Source organism: Tachyglossus aculeatus, chromosome X4 (assembly GCF_015852505.1).
Source record: "Tachyglossus aculeatus isolate mTacAcu1 chromosome X4, mTacAcu1.pri, whole genome shotgun sequence".
Taxonomy (NCBI): Eukaryota; Metazoa; Chordata; class Mammalia; order Monotremata; family Tachyglossidae; genus Tachyglossus; species Tachyglossus aculeatus.
The window spans coordinates 895,887-922,681 of record NC_052098.1 but is presented as its reverse complement, the minus strand read 5'-3'; the positions used below and the strand labels follow the sequence as shown (position 1 = coordinate 922,681).

The window sequence follows — 26,795 nt, the reverse complement described above, 5'->3', positions numbered from 1 at the left end:
AGGGGCACGTCGCTCTCTTTTAAACACTTGTTCCACCTTTCCCCAAACTGGGGAGTTTGGAAAACCCTTGATATTTCTGAACCAAATTCTAGTCAAGTTTAAGAAACCATATGCAATATAAAATATACCTGGAAACTCCTGTCTGATGAAAGATTCTAGGTTCTGCCGGATATTTTCACGGGCTTGATCTTCTAAAGTAACTGGAGCAAAGTCCTCTGTTTAAAACAAACACAGAATTTAACCAAACCTTGAGTATATTTTGAGCGCGGGCTCTGTGCGGGGCACTGTACTAAGCATTTGCGACAAAGTTACTAGCCAAGGTCCCCGCCCTCAAGGTGTTCACAGTCTCGCTGGGCTGTGGGCAAAGCAGACATCAAGCCCTTCCCGGCCAGCATCCACTGGCCTCCAGGTCCAGCCTGGGGTCAAGAGAAGCCGCGGGCATGGGGATGGGAGCAGCGTGGCTTAGTGGACAGAGTCTGGGCTTGGGAGTCAGAGGTCGTGGGTTCTAATCCCGGCTCTGCCACTTGTCAGCTGCGCGACCTTGGGCAAATCACTTAATTTCTCTGTGCCTCAGTGACCTCATCTGTCAAATGGGGATGAAGACTGTGAGCCCCTCGTGGGACAACCTGATGACCTTCTATATCCCTCAGCGCTTAGAACAGTGCTCGGCACATAGTAAGTGCTTAACAAATACCAACGTTGTTGCTATTATTCTTATCCACCCCAGGGATTAGAACGGTGCCTAGCACATAATAAGCACTTAAATACCGTAACCATTATTATTATTATGGTGTAGCAGCATGGCTCAGTGGAAGGAGCCCGGGATTTGGAGCCAGAGGTCATGGGTTCAAATCCCGGCTCCGCCAATTGTCAGCTGTGTGACTTTGGGCAAGTCACTTCACTTCTCTGGGCCCCAGTTACCTCATCTGTAAAATGGGGATGAAGACTGTGAGCCCCCCATGGGATAACCTGATCACCTTGTAACCTCCCCAGCGCTTAGAACAGTGCTTTGCACATAGTAAGCGCTTAATAAATGCCATTATTATTATTAGGAATCCTGCCAGATTTTAGAGGTGGGTTGTGGGGGTCGGGGGGCTCCCTGCAGGCAAGGGGACCATGAAACACAACTGTTATTTGGATCCACTTTCCATTCCCCTCCAGCTCCAAGGGGTGGGATGGGCTAACTAGGGCAGCTGGCCCTGCCCCCAAAGAGAGAGTCTGTCCCCAATTTCACAGTGTCCATTCCTTGGAAGCGACTTCCCCTGATAAGACACCAGGAGGTACTGGTTGACTGAGGGGGCATGTCATTAAACCAAATCTCTCAGATGGAGCCATCGCATGACTCTTCTGTTTCTGTCATCGCCTGGGAGGTCGGCTCACGGTCAACTTGGAGCCACTGTTTCACTCACGTCATCAACAGCCCAGAGCCAGGACCTCTCGGCTTCATTATGACCAAGGGGTCGGCCCCGTTCGTAAGAGCCAGCAGAGAGACAAGGTGCAGTTTGGAGATGAAAAAAAAAGACTCACTGAAGGCTGTCACTCCCCCAACACCATTATCTCTGGATGACACGAACTCCTTTTCGATATCAAGCCTCTGCACGTTCGCGTCAACCCCCAGGGAGTAAACTAAGTTATACTAATGAGGCCAATTTTCACAAGTACCGGTAAAGCCCAGGCGAGTCTCTTTTGGACCAATCGGGAAGAAAACGCCGACGACTTACTGAAACACTGGATGCACACTTGAGATAAGATGTTGGAAAATTTGGGTGTTAGCGGCGGTAAAGGATCCAGCTTGGCTTTTTTGAAGTCCTCAGGACAGTCCTTCTTCAAGTGACCTTCCCTTTTGCATAAACTGCAAACAACTGTAGGTACCTGCACAGGGCCGGGGGGGGAAGACAGCAAAAATAAAATCGACTGCCAGGCCATCGTGTCCAATCGGAGAAACCGAAAAAACACAGTAGGCTCAGATGGCGAAACCCTGTATGTTGCCATCCCCGGGAGGTAGGCGGTTCTTACCTTGCCCTTGGTGAAGGCCAGTTTACTGAACTCGTAGTAGAGATCGTAGTCTCCATCCTCAATGATCGGCAGAAACCCGTCCTCCCAGAAGTAGTCGTTTTCCCAATAAAGGTCGTTCTCTAGTTCCAACTGCAGGTACTCATCTGTAGCCTTTCTAAGTTCTTCCAAATCTCCGTGTCCAAACAGGGCATCCTCCATCCCAGATCCAGCGTCAGTACCGTCCAGCTTGTCAGCTACCGTCCTGTCAGTCCCGGCCTCTCTCTGGTTCCCGGCAAGGCGAGGTTCTCCTTCCTCCTCCTCCTCTTCCTCCTCCTCCTCCTCCCTCTCCTCTTCCTCCTCCTCCTCCCTCTCCTCTTCCTCCTCCTCCCTTTCCTCTTCCTCCTCCTCCTCCCTCTCCTCCTCTTCCTCCTCCTCTTCCTCCTCCCAGTTGGTGACTTCCCGGGCCTGGCCTCGTGGGGGAGGGGCCCCTCCGCAGAGGGGATGGTCCGGTTCATCCGTTTCCTCGGCGCTCTCCTCGTCGCCGTCAGCCTTGTCGTCCAGGGGGCCAAATTCGTCGTTCTCCGCCGGGGCCGGAACCTTCTGAAAACCCTCTGGGTCGGAGATGCCGTCCGCCTCCGGGTCTGGCTCCTCGGGCGGAGCCAGCGGCTCCTGGCTCTCCCCGCCATTGGATAGAGCCGGATTGCCGGCCATCGGCTGTTTCTGCTCCTCTGCTCCCTGGTCCTTCTCCCCTTCTTCGCCATCCCATCTTGCGGGGGTCTCGTGGGGTGGTCTGGTGTCCACAGCCTCCTCCGAGATGACCTCTTCGACGACACAGTCGGAGTCCTCCGGGCTGGCTCCCGGCTCCTCCTTGGTCAGACTTCCGTAGCCATCTCTGCGATCCTGCTCCATCGCGGCCAGATCCAAAGGCTGGAAGCAGTTGCTCCAAACCAAGGACGCCGGCAGTTCACATCTCGCTTTCCTGGAGGGGTCGGGCTCCGTGCCACTCGGGGAGTATTCCGGAGCTGGAGAAGGGTCATCTGAATCCACGTTCAGGGGGGATCTGGGGGAGGTTTTGGTCGGTCTTCTGTGCGGGAGGGCGAAGTATTTGTAGGTTGACCTCAGACAGTGAAGGATGTATTCATACACAAGTTGACTGTTGAGAGTTCTTGCCACATTCCTCTTAACGGAGTAAGGGTCTGAAACAAAGCAGAAAGAAACCGAAACATGGCACGCCTCCCTTTTCTCCCTATTGGGGAGCCTGCCATCCCTCTTGCCAACGATGGGCAAAATGCCAGTCAGTCAGTGGTATTTATTGAGCACTTACTGGGAGCAGAGCACCGTACTCAGCGCTTGGGAGAGGACAATATAACAATAAACGGACACATTCCCTGCCCACAACAAGCTTACGGTCTAGAGGAAGAGATGGACATTAATATAAATTACAGACATATGAAATGTCTCCTGTTGCACACACAGGGTGACAAGAGACTCACCTTCCCCCATCCCCTCTTTTTTAAACAGTATTTGTTAAGCCCTTACTATGTGCCAGGCAATGTATGAAGTGCTGGGGTAGATATAAGAAGCAGAGTAGAGAAGCAGCGTGGAAAGAAGCTCAGTGGAAAGAGCACGGGCTTTGGAGTCAGAGGTCATGGGTTCTAATCCCGGCTCTGCCAACTGTCAGCTGTGTGACTTTGGGCAAGTCACTTCACTTCTCTGGGCCTCAGTTACCTCATCTGTAAAATGGGGATTAAAACTGTGAGCCCCCCATGGGACAACCTGATCACCTTGTAACCTCCCCAGCATTTAGAACAGTGCTTTGCACATAGTAAGCACTTAATACCATTATTATTATTATTATTATTATTATGTAAGACAATCAGGTTGGACATAGCCCATATCCCCCTTAGGGCCCCTGGTCTTAATCCTCATTTTACAGCTGAGGGAACTGAAGCACAGAAGTGACTTTCCCAAGGTCACACAGCAGACAAGTGGCAGAGCCGGGACTAGAACCCAGATCCTTATCGTTCCCAGGCCGGGGCTCTTTCCATTAATAATAATAATAATAATAGCATTTGTTAAGTGCTTGCTATGTGCAAAGCACTGTTCTTAGCACCACTTAGCAGCACCACCTGTCTCATCCACCACTGGCTAATGCCTATTTCTTAAGCGCTTACTATGTGCCAAGCACTGCTCTAAGCACTGGGGTAGATACAAGGTAATCAGGTTGGACACAGTCCTTGTCCCTCGTGGGGCTCACCATCTTCATCTCCATTTTACAGATGAGGTAACTGAGGCACTGATAACTGAAGTGACTTGCTGAAGGTCACATGGTGGACACGTGGCAGAGCCAGGATTAGAACCCACAACTTCTGACCCCCAGGCCCGGGCTCCTTCCAATAGGCTATGCGGCTCCTTTAGTAGTGGTGGTTTTTGTCACTGCTGTTACTACCAGTCTGGGGTGGGGGGATGCAGATGCGGAAGAGAAGAGATTGTAAGCTCCTTAGAGGGCAGGCAACGTGTCTATTAACTCTGTTGTACTAGACTCCTGCAAGTGCTTAGCACTCCACGCACCGTAAGCTCTCAAGAATAACACCGATGATGATGGAAACTCAAAGGTGTATGCCGCTGATCAAATTTACTCGCCCAAGCGCTCAGTACAGCGGTCGCCACACAGTGAGTGCTCACTCACTGTGGACTGATAAGAGACCAACTGGGCTCTTGGACTTTTGAGGAAAGGAAGAGCTGCTTCCTGATAGGCCTCCCCTCCCCAACCCCGCCACATCGCGGAACCGGTCGGACCCCAATTCCAGAGGTGAGAGAGGGAGGTGCTCCCTGCAGCGCCAGCCCAGAGAAAGAGGCGAGAGCCCCACCACTAAACGCAGAACTGCCCGCAAAACAAACCCCCAAAAATCCTATGCAACACGTTTAAAAAATAATAATAATAATTTTAAAAAAATCAATCAGCAAGGCAGGCAATGCCAAATGCCATATAAGATGCCCCCAACAACCACATGAGGGTGGGGACTTGAGCTTGATTATTTTTTTTCAGACCATAGGACTTCTTTGCATTTAGTTTCCACGTTTTCTCTAACAAGAAACAGGAGTGAACGGGGAGATGGAAAGAGTTGGGGGTGGCCATCAAGATGGCCGATTTCAGCAGTGCCAATACCCTTTCATTCATAATAATAATAATAATAATTTTGGTATTTGTTAAGCGCTTACTATGTGCCAAGCACTGTTCTAAGCGCTGGGGAAAAAACAAGGTAATCAGGTTGTCCCACATGGGGCTCACAGTCTTAATCCCCATTTTCCAGATGAGGGAACTGAGGCCCAGAGAAATTAAGTGACTTGCCCAAGGTCACACAGCTGTTAGGTGGCGGAGCCGGGATTTGAACCCATGACCTCTGACTCCAAAGCCCAGGCTCTTTTCCACTGAGCCACGCTGCTTCTCAATTCATCCATTCAATCATCTTTATTGAGCGCTTACTGTGTGCAGAGCACTGTACTAAGCGCTTGAGAAGTACAAGTTGGCAACATATAGAGACGGTCCCTACCCAACAGCGGGCTCACAGTCTAGAAGGGGAAGACAGAGAACAAAACAAAACATATTAACAAAGTAAAATAAATAGAATAGATATGTACAAATAAAATAGAGTAATAAATACGTACAAACATATATACGTATATACAGGTGCTGTGGGGAGGGGAAGGAGGTAAGGCGGAGGGGGTGGGGAGGGGGAGATCCTTGATCGTTGCTCGGCCCATCTCTTTTTCCTTCTCCAAACCTGGTTTCCCGTGTGTCTCCGCATCAGACAAAAACTCCTGGTGGTCAGGTTCGGGGCTCTCCACCCTCTGTCCCCTCCTTTCCTATCTACTCTACCAATCCTGCAAGGGTATTTAGGTCATGGGTTCTAATCCGGCTCCACCACTTGCCTGCTGTTTGACCTTGGGCAAGTCACTTTACATCTCTGGGCCTCGGTTCCCTCATTTGTAAAATGGGGATGGGGACTCTGAGCCCCACGTCGGACTTGGGACTGTGTCCAACCCGATTTGCTTGTATCCACCCCAGTGTTTAGTATAGTGCTTGGCACACAGTAAGTGCTAAATTCCATAATTATTGGTAGACACCATCCCCACCCTTTCTCTCAATTCTTCGTCTTTGCTCTTCCCAAGATGACCTCCTGGCTCTGGACTCTCCCGACTCAAGCAGTGTGGCTCAGTGGAAAGAGCCCGGGCTTTGGAGTCAGAGGTCATGGGTTCAAACCCTGGCTCTGCCAATTGTCACTGTGTGACTTTGGGCAAGTCACTTAACTTCTCTGTGCCTCAGTATCTCAACTGTAAAATGGGGATTAAGACTGTGAGCCCCCCCGTGGGACAACCTGATCACCTTGTAACCTCCCCAGTGCTTAGAACAGTGCTTTGCACATAGTAAGCGCTTAATAAATGCTATTATTATTATTCCTTTGCGGGCTTGGAACCTCCTCCCTCCCTCCAATGGACAGACCCCGGGCTCTCCTTTCCTTCTAACCCTTCCTAAAATCCCACCTCCAACAAGCTTGGCCGATTCATTCCCCAGCCCCGAGTCGCATCATCTCTCCAATCAACTCTAGCACTTATGAACTTACTTACACCTGCCTTCGCACTCCTGCTTTCCCTCGTTCAATCGTATTTATTGAGCGCTTACTGTGTGCAGAGCACTGTACTAGGCGCTTGGGAGAGTACAATAATAACAGTAAACGGACAGATTCCCTGCCCACAATGAGCTCCCTTCCCCTTAGACTGTGAGTCCTATGTGGGACAGGGACTCTGTCCAACCTACCTACTCCAGAGCTTAGAAACAGTGCTTGGCACATACTAAGCGCTTACCAGGTACCACTGGAAGAAAAACCAACAAAACCCATCCCCGCCGCCAACTCTGCAGCTCTTCAGAACCCGGAGATGAGTTGAAATACCTTCCACAGCAATGCGTTTCTTGGGCCAGTCCTTCAATTCACGGGATATCGTTTCTTTCACGCGGATACTGATGACCAATTCGGCCAAATTAAATTCCAGGGCGTAGAAGCGTAGCATTTCCACCCAAAGTTGGCCAACTGGCACCACACACCGGCGTTCTTCCTCAAAAACCAAGGGAGCCTAAGTGGTGACAAAGAGAAAGGACGGGTTAGCCTCCCGTCCACGCCACCCCCAAAGGCCCGACCCGACACTCTCCTATCTGCCATTTGTAGCTCTGAGTTTTTGTGGTCAATTCTGAATCCGGCTCCATTTGGCAAATCAAAAAACGACAGTCGCCGTTACTTCGGGACTCGGGATTCCCGGCTGGTTATCTAGTTTGGATGTGAACAAGTTACTCCACGTTCTAATCTCAGAGGACCGTACAGGAGTCGGTAGAGTTAACGGAGTATATTTGGGCGAAGAATTCAATTGATCCGCTAAGGCCGAACCACTGTATCTGTTGTCGCCGCCGTGTGCCGACCTCGGTTCTAAGCGAAGGCGTGGCCGCGCCAAAGTCTCCCACAAGCGCCAACACGCCAATGTTTATATTACCACCTCCACTCCGGGCCTTCCAACAATTCAGAATATAAAATACTTATTCCGGTCTGGTAATCAAAATGTCTGTGCCCGGTCTGACTTCCTGGTAAATCGAACCTAAAAAGCAGACCGGCCGGGCAGCCCTCCAAGAATGGAAGAAAGATGACTGTGCTAGGATGAAGCTTTCTCAGGCTGCTGGCCACCTAAGTAGAAACAGCTTGAGAATCGATAGGAAAATGTTCTCTGAGCCATAAACACATACGGCCAACTCACACTGCCCCGTCACAATGGGGGCCGATCCAAGAGGCCCCGGGTAAATTGAATGAACAGATAATCCTTAAATCCTAGCCTCCTGACCCTAAAACTTTCTTGCAGGGCTGTTTAAAAGTAGCAGAGTCAACCAACTGGCATTTCGCCCACGCTCCCCATCCAAACTTTGATGGGAGGTACAAATGTGGGCCAAAAAAGGCCCCCAAATGGATGCTCTCTTTTGGGGGGGGGGGGGCGGGAGGGAGGGAGAGAGAGAGAAAGAGGGAGGGAGGGAGGGAGAGAGGGAGAGACAAAGAGAAATGGAGAGACACAGAAAGAAATGGACACAGCACGAGGGACAAAAACAGAGAAAGGGAGAGACACAGAGTGAGAGATCAAAAATAATGAATCAAACAACCCACAGATTGCCTCCTCCATTACGGAGGAAAGCAAGAATTAGCCGATTTCAGTTTCCCCAGCATACATAGGACAGGATTCAGACCTTGCCCCTTTTAAGCAAGTTTTCCTTTGGAGCAGCTTCCTTCGGAGAGTCAGCATCGCCCACTGCAATGGTGTGCTCCCAAATCACAGCATTATTTTCAACTTCCTGAAGGTTAAAGTCCACTAATTTGTTTACTGAGAATCCTCCGATCTGGGGATGGGTGAGGGGGTGGAAGAAAAGGACAAATGTAATCTTAATTCTGCAAATTCAGAGCTTCCGCTGCTTTGTCAAACCACGTTTCGCTGATCTGAAAGAAACAAATGCTGACCACAGCATGGCAAAAAGCATCTCCGTGAAACACCAGGTTGACTCAAAGCATCACATCCACAATCTCCGTGAAACACCGACCCAAGTTTAAATGGAGTTCTTAAAAAACCCAATAGTCAAAATCCACTGAGCTTGCAATCGCTCAACTGATTCACTCGTATCTTCCCCCAAGCTTAAACAGAACTTGACACAGTCATTGCTTAACAAATAGAAAAATAATAATAATGATGATGATAACTCCAACTCGGTCACTTTCCTGCTGTGTGACCTTGGGCAAGTCACTTAGCTTTTCTGGGCTTCAGTTTCCTCATCTGCAAAATAGGGATGAAATACCCATTCTTCCTCCCCCTTAGAGTGTGAGGCCCTTGTATACTGTGTGCAAAGCACTGAACTAAGTACTTGGGAGGGGACGACGCTACAGTTCGTAGACACAATCCTCACCCTCGAGGTGTCTGAGGACTGCATGAGCCTTCTACATTGCAAGCAACATACAAGTTCAATTAAGGACTAGATGAGCAAGTTATGTGAATCTTTACCATCAATTCCCAGGATGAAATATTCCCTTTCACCTATAATCGCTGAAGAGGGAGCACTGGAAACGGTGGAAATGGTACTTTTTAATAATAATAATAATGCTGGCATTTATTAAGCGCTTACTATGTGCCAAGCACTGTTCTAAGTGCTGGGGTAGATACAAGGTAATCACGTTGTCCCACATGGGGCTCACAATCTTCATCCCCATTTTACAGATGAGGGAACTGAGACCCAGAGAAGTGACTTGCCCAAAATCACACAGCTGACAAGTGGTGGAGCCGGAATTAGAACCCACGACCTCTGACTCCCAAGCCCGGGTTCCTTCCGCTAAGCCACGCTGTTTTATGGTCTGTGTCTAATGGTTCCCAGACTTGAATGAGGTTTGTTCACCCATTCATTAGTCAATCAATCAATCAATCGTATTTATTGAGCGCTTACTGTGTGCAGAGCACCGTAATAAGCGCTTGGGAAGTACAAGTTGGCAACATATAGAGATAGTCCCTACCCAACAGTGGGCTCACAGTCTAGAAAGTAGTCCTTAAGTAACTTCAAGTGATCTTTCGTAGAGCACAGTTAGGACGATGCCATTGCTTATTTTCATACTCCTTTTGCAGCGGAGAAATTTCCTCTGGCCACTGCAGGAGGGGGAGACAGGACGGCAGGCCAACACAGTGCCATTTCAAATGCCATTTTGGGAATGCTAGACTGTGAGCCCGTTGTTGGGTAGGGACTGTCTCTATATGTTGCCAACCTGTACTTCCCAAGCGCTTAGTACAGTGCTCTGCACACAGTAAGCGCTCAATAAATACGATTGAATGAATGAATACTGTGGAGCCCTGGGCTCAGCAGTCCCTGCCAGATAAGACCGTCAACTGTGTTGAGGAAATAGCGTGGACTAGTGGTTAGAACACAGGCCTGGGAATCAGACCTGGGTTCTAATCCCGGCTCCCACTTGTCAGCAGTGTGACCCTGGGCAAGTCACTTCATTTCCTCTGTGCCTCAGTTACCTCATCTGTAAAATGGGGGTCAAGATTGTTAGCCCCATGTGGGACAGGGACTGTGTTCAACCCAAATGTATCCACCCCAGCGCCTGCCATATAGTGAACACTTAAATAATATATATATCTCTATATATCTATATCTATACCTGTCAGAATGAGACTTTTAGCCACAGGCTTGATTTGGGCAGGGAACATGCTATTACACTGTACTCTTCCAAGTGCTTAGTACAGTGCTCTGATACCTGAGTATCTTCTAACAACCCCAGTGCTCAGTACAGTGCTTGGCACATGCCATAACTATTCATTCATTCAATTCATTAAATTGTAGTTACTGAGCACTTACTGTGTGCAGAGCACTGTACTAAGCGCTTGGAAACTACAATACAGCAATAAAGAGAGACAAACCCCTGCCCACAACGGGCTTACAGTCTACTACTGATTTAAAAAGCCCACTGCAATTAGCAACGGCATCTATTTAATCAATCAACCAATCGATTGTATTTAATAATAATGGTATTTGTAAAGCACTTACTATGTGCCAAGCACTGTCCTAAGCACTGGGGTAGATACAAGTTAATCACGTGTCCCATGTAGGGCTCACAGTCTTAATCCCCATTTTACAGAAGAGCTGAGGCCCAGAGAAGTTAAGTGGCTTGCCCAAGGTCACACAGCAGACAGGTGGCGGAGAAGGGATTAGAACCCATATCCTCTGACTCCCAAGTCTGGGCTCTTTCCACTAAGCCACACTGCTTCCCTGTTTACTTGTACTTACTGCGGACAGAGCACTGCACTAAGTGCTTGGGAGAGTAGGATGTTACAGAGCTAGCAGACATGTTCCCAGCCCACCAGGAGCTTACAGTCTAGAGGAGGACATGGACATTAAAATGGATTACAGATAAAGACCTAAGTGCTACGGGGTTTAGGGTGGGGCGACTAAAGGGTCCAAATCCAAGAGCAAGGATGATGCAGAAGGGAGAGCGAGTAGGGGAAAAGAGGGAAGTCGGGGAAGGCCTCTTAGTGCTTAGCACAGTGCCTGGCACATAGTAAGTGCTTAAATACCATAATTATTAATTGTTATTATTATGTGACTTTAATAATAATAATAATGATGGCTTTTGTTAAGCGCTTACTAAGTGCCAAGCACTGTTCTAAGTACTGGGGGGGGGGGGGGGGGGATACAAGGTGATCAGGTTGTCCCACATGGGGCTCACAGTCAATCACTATTTTACAGATGAGGGAACTGAGCCCCCTTCTAGACTGTGAGCCCGTTGTTGGATAGGGACCGTCTCTATACATTGCCGACTTGTACTTCCTAAGTGCTTAGTACAGTGCTCTGCACACAGTAAGTGCTCAATAAATACGATTGAATGAATGAATGAAGTGACTCACCCAAAATCACACAGCAGACAGGCGGCAGAGCCGGGATTAGAACCCAGGACCTCTGGCTCCCAAGCCCGGACTCTTTCCACTGAGCCATGCTTTGAGGGGGGGGGAAAAGGGATCATCTGTTGGGTAGGAAGGGGTCAGGGCGTTCCAGGCTAGAGGCAGGATACGGAGAAGGGGTTGGCGGTGAGAGCAATGAGATCGCAACACTGAGTACGTTGGTATCAGAGGAATGAAGTGAAAGTGCTGGCTTGTAAGAAGGAAATTAGCGAGGCAAGATAGGAAGGGGCAAGGTGACTGAGTCCTTTAAAGCCAACAGTGAGAAGTTTCTGTTCGATAATAATAAATGGCATTTATTAAGTGCTTACTATGTGCAAAGCACTGTTCTACGCACCGGGGAGGTTACAAGGTGATCAGGTTGTCCCACGGGGGGCTCACAGTCTTAATCCCCATTTTACAGATGAGGTAACTGAGGCCCAGAGAAGTGAAGTGACTTGCCCAAAGTCACACAGCTGACAAGTGGCGGAGCCGGATTAGAACCCATGGCCTCTGATTCCAAAGCCCGTGCTCTTTCCACTGAGCCACGCTGCTTCTCTATATGGAGGTGGACGGGCAACCAACTGGAGATTCTTGAGGAAGGGGGAAAACACAGACTAAACTTTTTCTAGCAAAACGATCCGAGCGGCAGAGTGAAGTATGGACTGGCACAGGGAAGAGAAAGGAGGCAGGGAGGTCAGCGAGGAGGTTGATGCAATAGTCAAGGTGGGATACAGTGCTCTGCACACAGTAAGCGCTCAATAAATACGACTGAATGAATGAATAGGATAGGACCTTGGATCAGCACAGTGGCGAAGACAGCCGAGCGGTAGAGGAGGATTAGTATTTGGTAGCGGCCGTCGGATTTGGCGAGAAGATGATCACTGGTGACCTCAGAGAGGGTTTTCCGTGGAGTGAAGGGAAGCAGAAACCAGAATGAAGGGGACCAGGGAGAGAAGAGAAGGAGAGGAAGTGGAGACAGGGGGTCTCGACAACTCTCGCCAAGAGGAATGGTAGGGGTGAAGGGACGGTGACTCATTTCCCCTACTCCTTCTCCCTTCTGTGTCACCCTTGCACTTGGATTTGCACCCTTCATTCACCCCACTCTCATTCCCACAGCACTTATGAAGCAGCATGGCTCAGTGGAAAGAGACCGGGCTTTGGAGTCAGAAGTCAGGGGTTCAAATCCCGGCTCCGCCAATTGTCAGCTGGGTGACTTTGGGCAAGTCACTTCACTTCTCTGTGCCTCAGTTCCCTCATCTGTAAAAAGGGATTAAGACTGTGAGCCCCCCGTGGGACAACCTGATCACCTTGTAACCTCCCCAGCGCTTAGAACAGTGCTTTGCACATAGTAAGCGCTTAATAAATGCCATTATTATTATGACCATATCCATAATTTCTTTTCAAGTCTGTCGCCCCCTCCAGATTGTAAGCTCCTTGTGGGCAGGGAGCGTGTCGCCTAGCCTTGTTAGGCTGGGAAGCAGCGTGACAATGGAAAGAGCACGGGCTTGGGAGTCAGAGGACGTGAGTTCTAATTCCGCCCGTCGCCTGTCTGCTGTATGACCTCGAGAAAGCCACTTAACTTCTCTGTGCCTCAGTTACCGCATCTGTGAAATGGGGATGAAGACTGTGAGCCCCACATGGGACAACCTGATTACCTTGTATATACCCCAGCCCTTAGAACAGTGCTTGGCATATACTAAGCGCTTGACAAATACCGTCATTACTATACTGTACTCTCCCAATTGGTTAGGACAGTGCTCTGCACCCATTAAGCGCCTAATAAACACCACTGATCAATCGACTACTGTATTTTACTCTCCTCCTCAACAGTTATTTACTTGTGTATATTCAATTATTTATTAGCCTACTGTAGCTGCTCTCCCGTGTTGTTTCCCTGCTCTTAAAATCTGTAGATCATTTTTGCCTGCCAGGCTCCTCCATTAAATGGTAAACTCGTTGAGGGCAGGAAACACATGTCTAGCTTCTTTTGTCCTCTCCCACGTGCTCAGCACCCAGATGGTGCTCAATAAATACTCCCGAATGACGGAATAGGAGGAGAAAGATAACACTGAAAATGAAGTGCTGCATTCACGGAGGTACACCAAAAAACGCACGTAATTCAAGACATTTTATCATTGGTACATAGTCACCCAGCTATTTATTTAATTTAAACTAGTAGTAGGAACAGTATCTAGTAGGAATAATATATTAAGAGCTTACTGTGTGCAGAGCACCGAGCGAAGGCTGGGAAACTATGTTGTGTCTTTAATATATTTCTATTACTTGTTCAATTTGGGGGAATCTTGAGGGCGCACGGAATGTACTTCTCATCATCTCCTCGGGCGAACAATATTCCGTTTAGTGCTCTTTTTCTGATTTCTATTTTCCAGGAATCAATTAAGAACTAAATTGGGGCACAGCAGTATTTAAGGAACGCTCGCTGGAAAAATTAGTGGCCTATCTGATTGACTGCTGGGAAGGCAGACTGTTTACCCCAGGGCTCGAAATAGGACGAGCAACTTATTCAGTGAGTGGGACCATGGATACAATTTTCCATTGCATTAAAATTCCATTCGATCAATCAGTAATATTTATTAAGTGCTTGGGCGAGTATGGTACAATAGAGCTGCTAAATCCAATCCCTGCACTTAAAGGTCAGGTGAAATTTCATATTTATGTTACAATTCTGCTAGATTGTCCTCTCCCTCAGTACATCGCTCTGTAGACGGTAAGCGCTCAATAAATACCATCGATCGAATCCGGGAGTCTCCTTTCCCTTTTAAATGCCCACTGATCTTAATACACCGAATTTTCGAGAAAAAAATAAAAGGTAATCATTCAACCTACGCTATTTGTTGAGCGCGTACTATGTGCAGAGGACTGAACTGAGAGCTTGGGAGAGTCCAACAGAGTTGGCAGACACATTTCTTGCCCATAAGGAGCTTACAGTCTAGATAAGAAAACAATGGGTTTGCCTTACTACTCATTTGAGGCCACCTGTTCCCACATACACTTCTGGAACGTTCGGTGGTGCTGCTGTGGTGGGGAGCGGGGAGAAAGGACAATATGCGTGAAGCAAAGGAATGGCACCCCAAGGAGACGTCTGGATGCAGGGGAGAAGTAGCGTGGCTTAGTGGAAAGAGCCCGGGCTTGGGAGTCAGAGGTCGTGGGTTCTAATCCCAACTCCGCCACTTGTCAGCTGTGTGACTGGACAAGTCATTTCACTTCTCTAAGCCTGTTACCTCATCTGTAAAATGGGGATGAAGACTGTGAGCCCCACGTGGGGCAACCTGATTACCTTGCATCTACAACAGTGCTCGGCACATAGTGAGCCTAAGAAATACCACCATTAGTATTATTTTTTTAATCCAACGTCACCACACTTCCTGTTCCGAGACAGAAAGCCCCTCCACTCTCACCAGGTATGCTGGAGGTGCTACAAAATGGCACGTGTGGCTGCCGAATGTCAAATGACACCAACACAAAACCAAAACAGAACAAAAATTGAGGGGCTTCTGAAAACCAAACTCCCCACAAAACCACCCCGGGACCTCATCCAACCCGCCCCTTAGTCCTAGAAGCTTCGTTATAAACTGCAATCTGGGCTTTGTTTTGAACCTTCTAGGTTTGCCACCAGGCTAATAACATCTCTTGTCTGCCAGGGCTCTCAAAATAGTTTTCCTCCTATGCTGTTATGTCAGTGATTTAAGTTCATTTTCTCATTATTGTGAGGTGGCTCTATATACCAGAAACGAGAGAGAAAATACTGACATTACTGCACATCAATTTTAGAGCGGATATAAAAACACATTCATTTCCTTCAATTTATACTCCCCTCAAAGCGCTGAAAAGGCTGTTTTACTTTATTCGGTCTTGAAGATGATGCAGAATTGATCGGAATGGGGAAAACAGCCCTTTGTGAAATCATTTCTTGGTTTGCCACTAGTGATTCTTCAGAGGGAGACTTTAAATGAAGACCCACAGATCTCCTTTATATATGTAGCCATAACTTATGTACTTATAGTAATGCTCGTCTCCCCCTGTAGACTGTAAGCTCGCTGTGGGCAGGGAATGCATCTTTACATACTTGCGGCGTACTCTCCCAAGTGCTTAGTACGGTGCCCTGCACACAGTAAGCGTTCAATAAGTACGACTGATTGATCAATTGATACTTTATAGTTCAAGGAGCTAGAAAAGCATTCATCTACTCAAAGGGCAGTTTGCCTATAAGGAAACAAGCTGGTCACTGGGAAGCTAATTCCAGACTGCATAGGCAGGACTTTTGTCGGGAACCATTTCCTCTGGGACAAAGCCGGAGGAGATGTACTCTTGCTAGACGGTAAGACAGGAAGCAGTGTGACCTACTGCACAGAGCCCGGGCCTGGGACTCAGAAGGATCTAGGTTCCAATCCCGGCTCCGCCACTTGCCTGCTGTGTGAACTTGGGCGAGTCGCTTCGCTTCTCTGTGCCTCAGTGCCCTCATCTGTAAAATGGGGCTTAAGACCGTGAGCCCTACGTGGGACAGGGACTGTGAACAACCCAATTTGCTTGTCACCACTCCAGTGCTTAGAACAGTGCCTGGCACATAGTAAGCGCTTAACAAATACCTTTTTTTTTTAAGCGATGGTGGTGAAAAGGTAAATGATGGTGCATTTTCTAGCAAAGCCGTAACCTACCACAGTCCTGCGATGTTTACTTAACACAATCGAAAGAAAAAAAATATATCATACCGAAGATCCCAAGTATACCGGCAGCACAGGCTCACTTCTTTGCTGGAGGAAGAAAATGGCCATCAAAGCGAACACATACGGCGGTAAACTTCCTTCTTCTGGCCGATCCGTGGAACACAACTAAAAGAGCCAAACGAAAGGACAACAAAATAACAGATAGTTCTGCCTCACACTTCCGTGCGGACTTGACGTTACTTTCGTCGAACCTGGATTTCCCACTGATGGCAATGATTCAACAGTTCCTCTGTACCAAAGCGCCGTGCTGTGTGCTGGGAAAGAGGGATAATCGGAGTGGACTCAGGGCTCACGAGTGGGGAAGAGAAGGCGTTTGGTCCCCGGTTTGCAGATCAGTAAACCGAGGCGCAGGTCTGTTAAGTGGCTCGCCCGAGGTCACACAGCGGGTCAGTGGCAGGGAGGGGATTAGAACCCAGATCTACTGATTCCAGGTTCCCGGGTTCTCTCCGCTAGGTCATATTGAAGTACTTATGTATATCTGTAGAATCCTCTCTAGACAGTAAGCAGCACGGCACAGTAGATAGAGCTTAGAACAGTGCTTTGCACATAGTAAGCGCTTAACAAATGCCATTATTATTATTATTATAGAGCCCGGGCCTGGGAGTCAGAGGTCATGGGTTCGAATGCCGGCTCTGCCACTTGTCTGCTGTGTGACCTGGGGTAAGCCACTGTACTTCTCTGGGCCTCAGTTATCTCATCTGTAAAATGGGGATAGAGACCGTGAGCCCCATGTGGGACAGGGACTGCATCCAACCCGATTTGCTTGGACCCACTCCAGTGCTTAGTACAGTGCTTGGCACACAGTAAGCGCTTAACAAATGCCACAGTTATTATTATTACCGTGGGCAGGGAAGGTGTCTACCAACTCCGTTATATTCTATTCTCCCCAGCACTTAATCCAGTGCTCTGCACATAGCACGCACTCAGTAAATATGACTAATGGATTGTCCAATCATGCCCTGATTTGTAATTATCTAAAAGCCAAGGAGAAGCCCGAGTGGCTTTCTTCCCACTCAATCAATCAATCAATTGTATTTACCGAGTGCTTACTGTGTGCAGAGCACTATACTAAGCCCTTGGGAGAGTTGCTGGAGAAGCAGTGTGGCTCAGTGGAAAAAGCCCGGGCTTGGGGGTCAGAGGTCGTGGGTTCCAATCCCGGCTCCACCACTTATCAGCTGTGTGACTTAGGGCAAGTCACTTAACTTCCCTGTGCCTCAGTTACCTCATCTGGAAAATGGGAATTAAGACTGTAAGCCCCACGTTGGACAACCTGATTTCCTTGTATTTACCCCAGCGCTTAGAACAGTGCTTGGCATAGAGTAAGCGCTCAACAAATACCATTATTATTATTATTACAATATGTGTCAAGTAGTGAGATTGGGAAGACATTGTACCCTCTACTTGAACTGTGTAAGTTAGAGTGCTTTGGGAGCTTCTGATTACTTTCTAGCTATAATGATGATGATGATGGCATTTATTACACGCTTACTATGTGCAAAGCACTGTTCTAAGCGCTGGGGAGATTACAAGGTGATCAGGTTGTCCCAGAGAGGGCTCACAGTCTTAATCCCCATTTTACAGATGAGGGAACTGAGGCACAGAGAAGTTAAGTGATTTGCCCAAAGTCACACAGCTGACAAGCGGCAGAGCCGGGATTTGAACCCATGACCACTGACTCCAAAGCCCGGGCTCTTTCCACCGAGCCACGCGGCTTCTCCTCCTTGTCCACTCTCCCTCCTGTCCCAAGAACTCAGAACAGTGCCTTTCACCTTGGTGCGGGGTGGGGGGCGAGAGAGGGTACTCAATCAAAACCCTTACCACTATCATCAACTACAGGTTGGAAAACAACCTGGCCTAAGGGAAAATCAAACATTCACTCACTCAGTTGCACTTACTGAGTGTTTACAGCATGCAAGGCACCGTACTAAAGCTTGGGAGAATACAATCTACAAGTCGGTAGACCCGTTCCCTGCCCACAACGAGCTTACAGTCTAGAGGAGAGAACCCAGGCCTGGGAGTCCATGTGTTCTAATCCCGGCTCCTCCACCAACCTGCTGCGTGACCTTGTGCGAGTCACTTCAATTCTCTGGGCCTCAGTTCCCTCACCTGCAAAATGGGGATTCGATCCCTGTTAATAATTGTGGTATTTGTTAAATGCTTACTATGTGCAAAGCACTGTACTAAGCGCTGGGGAGGATACAAGGTGATCAGGTTGTCCCACGTGAGGCTCACAGTCTTAATCCTCATTTTACAGATGAGGTAACTGAGGCACAGAGAAGTTAAGTGACTTGCCCAAAGTCACGCAGCTGACAAGCGGCGGAGCCGGGATTTGAACCCATGACCTCTGACTCCCAAGCCCGTGCTCTTTCCACTGAGCCATGCTGCTTCTACTGTTCTCCCTCCCATGTGGGACCTGATGATCTCCTATCTATCCCAGCGCTTGGTACATGGTAAGCGCTTAAATACCACAATGGGGTTTTTTGTTTGTTTTTTCCCATTTTCCAGTTTTCCTTTTCACTGTAACACTTTCCCTTACCCAGCACCAGAGCCAGGTTTACACTTCCAGACGTAGAAACGCCTCCTCTAGACCGTAAGCTCGTTGTGGGCAGGGAACAATAGTATATACTGTACTCTCCCGAGCGCTCAGCACAGAGCTCTGCACCCAGTGAGCGCTCAATAAACACGACTGACCGACTGAACTCCCCCCGCCCTACAATTTATCAGAGCAGAAACGTTGTGGCTATTTCAAGTATTGACCTACTTAGCACGTGCCCAAACTCACCTTTGCCCAGCGTCTGAAGGCGATCACCAAAGGGACCAGGTTAGGTTCCAACTTTCCGAGTTGAGTCAAGAGGTTTGTGGTCAGATAAGCACTTTCGTTCCCCGCGCTCACAGTGCAGAGGAGTGTGCTAAAATGGTAAAAATCAATACGAATAAAAAGTTGGGAAAAAACCTAACATCTTGTGGGTTTCCTTCCCACCCACCCCCTCCCCCGTCCGAGGAGCAAGGTACAGCGGAGAGAGCACGGGCTTGGGAGTCAGAAGGTCGTGGGTTCTAATCCCGCCTCCGCCCCTTGTCAGCTGTGTGACTTTGGGCAAGTCACTTCACTTCTCTGGGCCTCAGTTTCCTCATCTGGAAAATGGGGATCAAGACTGTGAGCCCCACGTGGGACAACCCGATTACCTTGGATCTACCCCAGTGCTTAGAACAGTGCTTGGCACATAGTAAGCGCTTAACAAATACCATCATTATTATTATGAGTTCTAATCCCGGCGCCACCACTTGTCTGTTGTGTGGCCTTGGGTGAGTCACTTCACTTCTCTGGGCCTCAGTTCCCTCATCTGGAAAATGGGGATTAAGACTGTGAGCTCCAAGAGGGACAGAGACTGTGTCCAACCTGATTTGCTTAGAACAGTGCTTGGCACACAGTAAGCTCATAACAAATGCCACAAGTATTATTATCATCAACCACTCTGATTTACATGATCTCCTGTGTTTTCAGGGCCTGCAACGTAAAGGGACTCGAGCCTTTAGGATAAAGGGAAATGGGAGTTTCCGACGGCTCGATTTAGCAACCGGGGCGGCTGAGATCGCTGAGCAAACACGTGGCTGGCCTTCTGCTCTTAGCTCTTTGGCCTTCCCCCCGGCCCCACGGGGCTTCTAGGAAACGGGACAAAGGTGAACCGATGCAGGTTGTTAGAGAGCTAGGAAAAGAGACAGTGGAATCCCTTCCAAACCCAGCGCTCCAACCGGCCCAGGGCATTTGCTGATTTCCTCCCCATGAAGATTTAAAAAACTGACATTCCTTCCAAGGGTTTTAAGGTTTCTTAGTTGGGCCTACAGACTGCCTTGGCTGGTCACTCGACCAGGCGACTGTTCTCTTGCATCAACGTTGACTTTCCCAGTTTCCTCTAACTGCTACAGAGCCACTCGGTTTTTACTATCCTGGAAGCTGCAATGCCCCAGAACCCTGGTCTTTCTCTGCAGCCACTGCTAAGGTGAGGTTAATTCCTCGAAAGGAGCAGGAGACCTTTGCTTTTCTCTGCACAGCACGACTGGCACCCTAGCATGGAAATCCGCATCCACATCAACAAAAGACTCTGTGGATAAAGAAGAGGAAAAAATGAAGCCCGTTAATACCGAAAGCTCAGTGTAAAGGGGAACCTGACCAAGTGTGGTAACTAGGAGACGACTCTCAGTTTGGCTTGCAAAAGGGCCACCGTCAAAATAATCCAACAGTCGAGTGGATCGGTTGAATTCACCGAGTGCTTACTGTGTGCAGAGCAGTAAGGCGAGCTGTCGACTGACAGGCCCCCAGACAGAACAAGCCCTGGATTCAGAGATGAACATAAGCATTCAAATGACTGGACAAACATAAAAATCCAATAACGCGTCCCGCTCCCCTCCTTGCCAAAAACCAATTGGGAAAAGTGTCGTAGGAACAGGTCGGTTAGGAAAGCTCGCAGGTCAGACCCCTGGAGGGTCCTGAGAAATGGGGTGCCAAACTGAGCCTCCCCCTCCCCTCAACACTTGGAGGGAGGTGGGGGCGGGGAGTGGGGGCACTGGAGGAAGCCACTCCATCCCTGTTGATAAACCTTTCCCCCATACTCACAAGAAGCAAGTTTAACCGGTGCAGAAGGCGGATTCTGAGCCGCCCAGCTTGAGAGTTAGTTCACCTGGGCTACCTAACTTCCGCAAGAAAGCAAAAATTGGGACCAGCTCCCCTGCAGACACGGAGAACCGGAAACCTGTCCTGTCCGCTTTGTGGGCAGGGAATGAGCCTGTTATATCGTCATCTTGTACTCTCCCAAACACTCAGTACAGTGAGTGAAAACGAACGAACTACAAGGGGACTATAAAACTCCTCCTGAGATGAAGGCACTTCTAGAAAAATCTCACCACGGCCCAGTGGCTAGAGCCCGGGCCTAGGCGTCGGAAGGACCTGGGTTTTAATCCCGGCTCTGCCACTTGCCTGCTGGGTGACCTTGGGCAAGTCACTTCACTTCTCTGGGCCTCAGTTACCTCATCTGTAAAATGAGGACTGAGACTGTGAGCCCCACGTGGGACAACCTGATTACCTTGTATCTGTCCCAGTGCTTGCACATATAAGTGCTTAACAAATACCATAATAATAACTACTCCAGCGCTCAGTACCGTACTGAGCGCTTAACAGATACCATAAAAAAATAACCAAAACAGAAACCAGGCATACGGACTGAAGTGCCAGAAAAGTCCAATCAGATAATTGGAGATGGATGGGACGGACTCAACTACCGATGGCGTGTTGATGAGGCCAAGTCCCCGGCTGGCCGCTCTTGGGGGCAGAAGGGCAAGACCCCCCTGCCGGCGCCTCCCAACCAGGGTGTCACCTGGGACCCCTCTGTCTTTGGCCTCTGGCAGCCAGCCTGGCATTCTAGATCCCGCCGTTTTTCTTCGTTGGCGACACCTCCCCCAACTGCCCAACTGGCCCCGCCCCTCCGCGATCTAGCCTCAACTGCTCCGCTGCCCGGGTCATCATCCCCAACTGCCATTTGGAGAACCTCACGCCCCGCTCCTTGAAAACCTCCACCGCCTTCTCATTTCCCTCCACATCAAGCAGAAGGTTCAGACCTGAGGCCCTGGAGCTTCTCCCCCTGTTCTCCCTCGGGCCACTTCACCCCAACTCGCAGAGAAGCAGCGTGGCTCAGTGGAAAGAGCCCAGGCTTGGGAGTCAGAGGTCACGGGTTCGAATCCCGGCTCCGCCATTTATCAGCTGTGTGACTTTGGGCAGGTCACTTCACTTCTCTGGGCCTCATTTACCTCATCTGTAAAACTGAGATTAAGACCGAGAGCCCCAAGAGGGACAGGGATTGGGTCCAACCCGATTAGCTTGTATTCATCCCAGTGCTGGCACGTAGTAAGTGCTTAACAAATACTAATTATTATTATTACTATCCTTCTCCGCTCCCAAGTTCACCTAACCGGCCCCCGCTCTCGACTCCCTCATCTTCAGCCTGTTAATCAATAATTACTGGTATTTATCGAGTGCTGACTGGATGCAGGACACTGGCCTATGTGCTTCGGAGAGGACGATACAACTGACGTGGCAGATACGCTCCCCGCCCAACGGGAGCTAACGGTCTGGAGTGCGGAACAGACGTTCCCCATTTTATTGCTGTACTGTGCTTTCATTCAATCATATTTACCGAGCGCTTACTGTGCGCAGAACACTGTACTGAGCGCTTGGAAAGTACAATTCGGCAACGGACAGTCCCTACCCAACAACGGGCTCACAGCCTAGAAGCGCTTTCCAAGCGCTTAGTACAGTGCTCTGCACAAAGTAAGCGCACGACAAATATGAACAAATGAATGTTAAAATGAACTATGGTTATGTGGTTAAGTTCCGAGAGGGCCAAGGGGTGAATATCAAGCACTTGAAGGGGACAGATCCAAGTGCGAAGGTGATGCCGAAGCAAAAAGGAGTAGGGGAAGCCCTCTTGGAAGTGGTGTGATTTTCATAAGGCGATGAAGGTAAGGAGAGTGGTGGTCTGTCGGCTAAGAAGGGGGAGGGAGTTCCCAGCCAGAGGGAGGATGTGGGCGAGGGGTTGGCGGTGAGATAGATGAAATTGGAGCACCGTGAGCGAGGTGGGCATTAGAGGAGTGAAGTGAACGGTAGGAAATCAGCCAGGTAAGAGAGGAGGGGGCGAGGGGTTTGAGGGTCTTAAAGCCGAGAGTGAGGAGTTCCAGTTAGCTGTGAAAGGTGGATGGGCAACCACTGGAGGTTTCCAGAGGAGTGGGGAGACGGGGACTGAACGTTTCTGTCGAAAAATGATCCAGGCGGCAGAGTACGGTAGGGACTGGAGTGGGAAGAGACAGGAGATGGGGAGATCGGCAAAGAGGCTGATGCAGTCATCAAGGCAAGACAGGATAAATGCTCTGGATTAACGTGGTAGCAGTTTGGATGGAGAGGAAATGGCAGACTTTAGCAATGTCGTGACGGTAGAACCGGCAGGATCAGGTGACACGTTGAACGTGTGGGTGGAACGCGAGCGATGAGTCACAAATAAGGCCGAGGTAACGGGCTTGGGAGACGGGGATATCAGTGATGTTGTCTACAGTGATGGAAAAACCGTCGGGGGCGGTGGGTGGGGAGACAGGGCTCGGGTGGGAAAATGAGGAGTTCCGTTTTGGACCCATTTAGAGTGGTGGTCTGTCAGATATGAAGGGGGAGGGAGCTCCCGGCAAGAGGGAGGGTGAGAACGAGGGGCGAGGGAGATGAGCTCGAGGCACGGGATGTTGGTTGGCATTAGAGAAGCGAGGAGGGCGGGCTGGGCTGAAGTACAGACACGTTGATGGAGCGCTTTAAAGCCGACGGTGAGGAGTTTCTGCTTGATGTGGAGATGGACTGATGAGTGGCCCCTGGAGATTTTAGTCTTTATTTATTCGACACCTTCCTGACTTGCATAAGCTTACGCTTATTTATCCATTTATCCTTCCCCGTTCTTGTTCTCCTGCGCCAATTTGTAAATCCCTTGTGCCCGCTGGCCTCCCACGTTGCCTTGACGACAAGAATCAGCCTCTTAGTCCATTGTACTCTTCCAAGGGCCCAGTACAGTGCTCCGCACACCATGGGCGCTCAAACAACTGACTGAATGAGGGGCTGAGAAACTTCACATCCCAGCAGAAGGCCAGTTCTGACACTAGGGGACCTCCCCTAGCTGCCCGGGAACTATTCGCCGCAGTCGAAACGGGATCTATCAGTCCACGGTATTTACTGAGCGCTTGCTGTGCACAGAGCTTGGGAGAGGCGGTTGACCCGTTCCCTGCCCACGACAAGCTAACGGTCCAGAGAGGGAGACGGACACCGAAAAGGGCATAAGTGCTGCGGGGCTGAGGGCGGTGTGAACGCCAGGTGGTTCAAAGGGACGGATCCCAGTCCACGGGAGACGCGGAAGATTGCGGGCAGGGAATGTGTCCGTAATATCGGCGTATTGTATTTATTTGTTCAATTGTACTCATTAAGTGCTTACTGTGTGCAGCACTTGGGAAAGTACAACAATAAACAATGACATTCCCTGCTCACGACAACTTCACAGCCTATTATTACTTGTAAAATATATATATTATACAAGTAATAGTATATATCATTATTTGAATATATATAATATATATAATTGTACAATCTATATTACTACTTGTATAATAATATTACAATTATTATTACTTGTAATAATAATAATGATGGTATTTATTAAGCGCTATGTGCCAAGCACCGTTCTAAGTGCTAAGGCAGACACAAGGTAATCAGATTGCCCACGTGGGGATCACAGCCTTAATCCCCATTTTACAGACGAGGTAACCGAGGCCCAGAGAAGTTAAGTGGCTTGCCCCAGGTCACACAGCAGACAAGTGGCGGAAGAACCCATGACCTCTGACTCCCAAGCCAGGGCTCTTTCCACTAAGCCACGCTGCTTCTCTAATAAAACTGTACTCTCCCAAGCGCTTAGTGCAGTGCTCTGCACATGTAAGTGCTCCAAAAATACGGATGCTTGGTGGATTTATTGAGAGGGAGTCGGGGAAATGAGGGCTTCATCATCATCATCAACCGTATTTATTCGTCAAGGAAGGCTTCTTGGAAGAGGCTCAGATAAATCCCCTATGTCCTGGTGACATTAAACTGTAACGTCCTGAGGGCATGGACGGTGTCTGACTTTATGGATGCTGCCTCTAACGATGATAATGATGACAGGAAGCAGCACGGTGTAGTGGATAAGGCCCTGAAGGCAGAAGGTCACGGGTTCTAATCCTGGCTCTGCCGCTTGTCTGCTGTGTGACCGTGAGAGAGTCGCTTCACTTCCCTGCCTCAGTTTCCTCACCCACAAAATTCAGTCGGATTTACTGAGCGCTTACTGTGTGCTCAAAATGGGGATTAAGGTTGTGAGCCCCATGCGGGGCAGGGACTGGGTCCAAACTGATTAGCTTGTAGCCACCCCAGCACTTAGTAGTGCCTGGCACCTAATAAGCGCTGAACAGATACCATGAACAAAAAATAGCAAGAGTCCCGAACATTCCAAGGAAATGCCAACTAAAAGGAGTGATTACTCTATCCAGTGAGGATTGCTCAACTTGGCCACTGACATCACTTCCATTAGCCCTTTACCTACTCCTCCTTATCCGCTGAGGCCATAATTACAGGACTAAAACACACCAGACCAAACAGCCACTCCCAGGTTCCCCTACAACAAAACAAACCACACCGCTTCATCAAACACAGATGCAACCCCCCCACTTCTCCCTCCCAACTTCTGTGTTTCCTGAATCTTGATCAATTAAGCCTTGCTGTGAAACATTTCCACCCAGGATATTACAGAAGAGAGTCACTCTTCCGCCAGGTGTTCAGGAGAGAACCAAATGCTTAACACTGCCACCATACATTCTTAGTCGTTCTACTCTCTTAGGGATTTGCTGCGGGACCCTGTGGCAAAAGCCCGGGCCTGGAAAAACAGAGGACCTGGGTTCTAATCCCAGCTCCACCACTTAACAATAATAATAATAATAATAATGGTATTTGTTAAGCACTTACTATGTGCAAAGCACTGTTCTAAGCGCTGGGGAGATACAAGGTGATCCAGGTGTCCCACGTGGGGCTCACAGTCTTAATCCCCATTTTACAGATGAGGGAACTGAGGCCCAGAGAAGTGAAGTGACTTGCCCCAAGTCACACAGCTGACAATTGGCAGAGCCGGGATTTGAACCCCTGACCTCTGACTCCAAAGCCCGGGCTCTTTCCACTGAGCCACGCCGCTTCTCTAGCAGCTTGCCCGCAGCGTGATCCTGGGCAAGTCACTTTGCTTCTCTGGGCCTCAGTTTCCTTCTCTGCAAAATGAGGATCAAATACCTGTTCAGTCTTCCTTAGACCGTGAGTCCCACGTGGGACTGCATTCAACCTGATTATCTCATCTCTACCCCAGCACTTGGTACAAAAGCGCTTAAACACCACAATTCTTCTTATTGTTGTTGTTAATATTAAAAGAAAGATTCTTATTGAAGTGCTAACCTGGGTAGAGGTCTACACAGGTCTCAAATGGGTCACCTTGGACAAGTCACTTAACTTCTCTGGGCCCGGTTTCCTCTCATGTACAATGGGGATTACATTCTCGTTTTTCCTCCTAGACTGAGTCCCACATGGGAGAGGGAATAATAATAATGATGGTATTTGTTAAGCGCTTACTATGTGCCAAGCACTGTTCTAAGCGCTGGAATATTTCCTACCCAATCATCTTCTATCTACCTCCAGGCCCAGTGATATTTAAGAAAACCAAACAACAAAAAAACCCCACACACGAGAACACACAGATACCAACCCCCGCCCCCCACCTCCACCAAAAACAAAACACACAAACCCCTCACTTAGGGTAGGGTGCTGAGAAGGGCCTTAAGTCACCTTCATTTTCGGCCTCTTTGGCACATGAGCATCGCGTGTTCATGGTACAAAAGGAAGAAGGCTTGGATCTTGAGCTGGCCAAGGGAGAGAGAAGGAGGGCGAGAGGAAGAGAGGGCGAGAGGGGACGT

General features: G+C 49.0%; 1 protein-coding gene across 1 annotated transcript in view; it reads right to left on the bottom strand.

The window, feature by feature from the left end:
- The window catches only part of TUT7 (terminal uridylyl transferase 7), a 63,101-nt gene that overhangs the window by 22,072 nt on the left and 14,234 nt on the right, over window positions 1-26,795 (bottom strand). The window contains exons 8-16 of the mRNA XM_038770115.1: window positions 20,275-20,344; window positions 19,027-19,153; window positions 16,230-16,349; window positions 8,276-8,425; window positions 6,948-7,128; window positions 2,410-3,191; window positions 2,017-2,352; window positions 1,722-1,872; window positions 129-215 (exon numbers count right to left, since the gene is read on the bottom strand). Of these exons, the coding sequence (XP_038626043.1) occupies window positions 129-215; window positions 1,722-1,872; window positions 2,017-2,352; window positions 2,410-3,191; window positions 6,948-7,128; window positions 8,276-8,425; window positions 16,230-16,349; window positions 19,027-19,153; window positions 20,275-20,344 (2,004 nt within the window). The remainder of the gene's footprint in view (window positions 1-128; window positions 216-1,721; window positions 1,873-2,016; window positions 2,353-2,409; window positions 3,192-6,947; window positions 7,129-8,275; window positions 8,426-16,229; window positions 16,350-19,026; window positions 19,154-20,274; window positions 20,345-26,795) is intronic.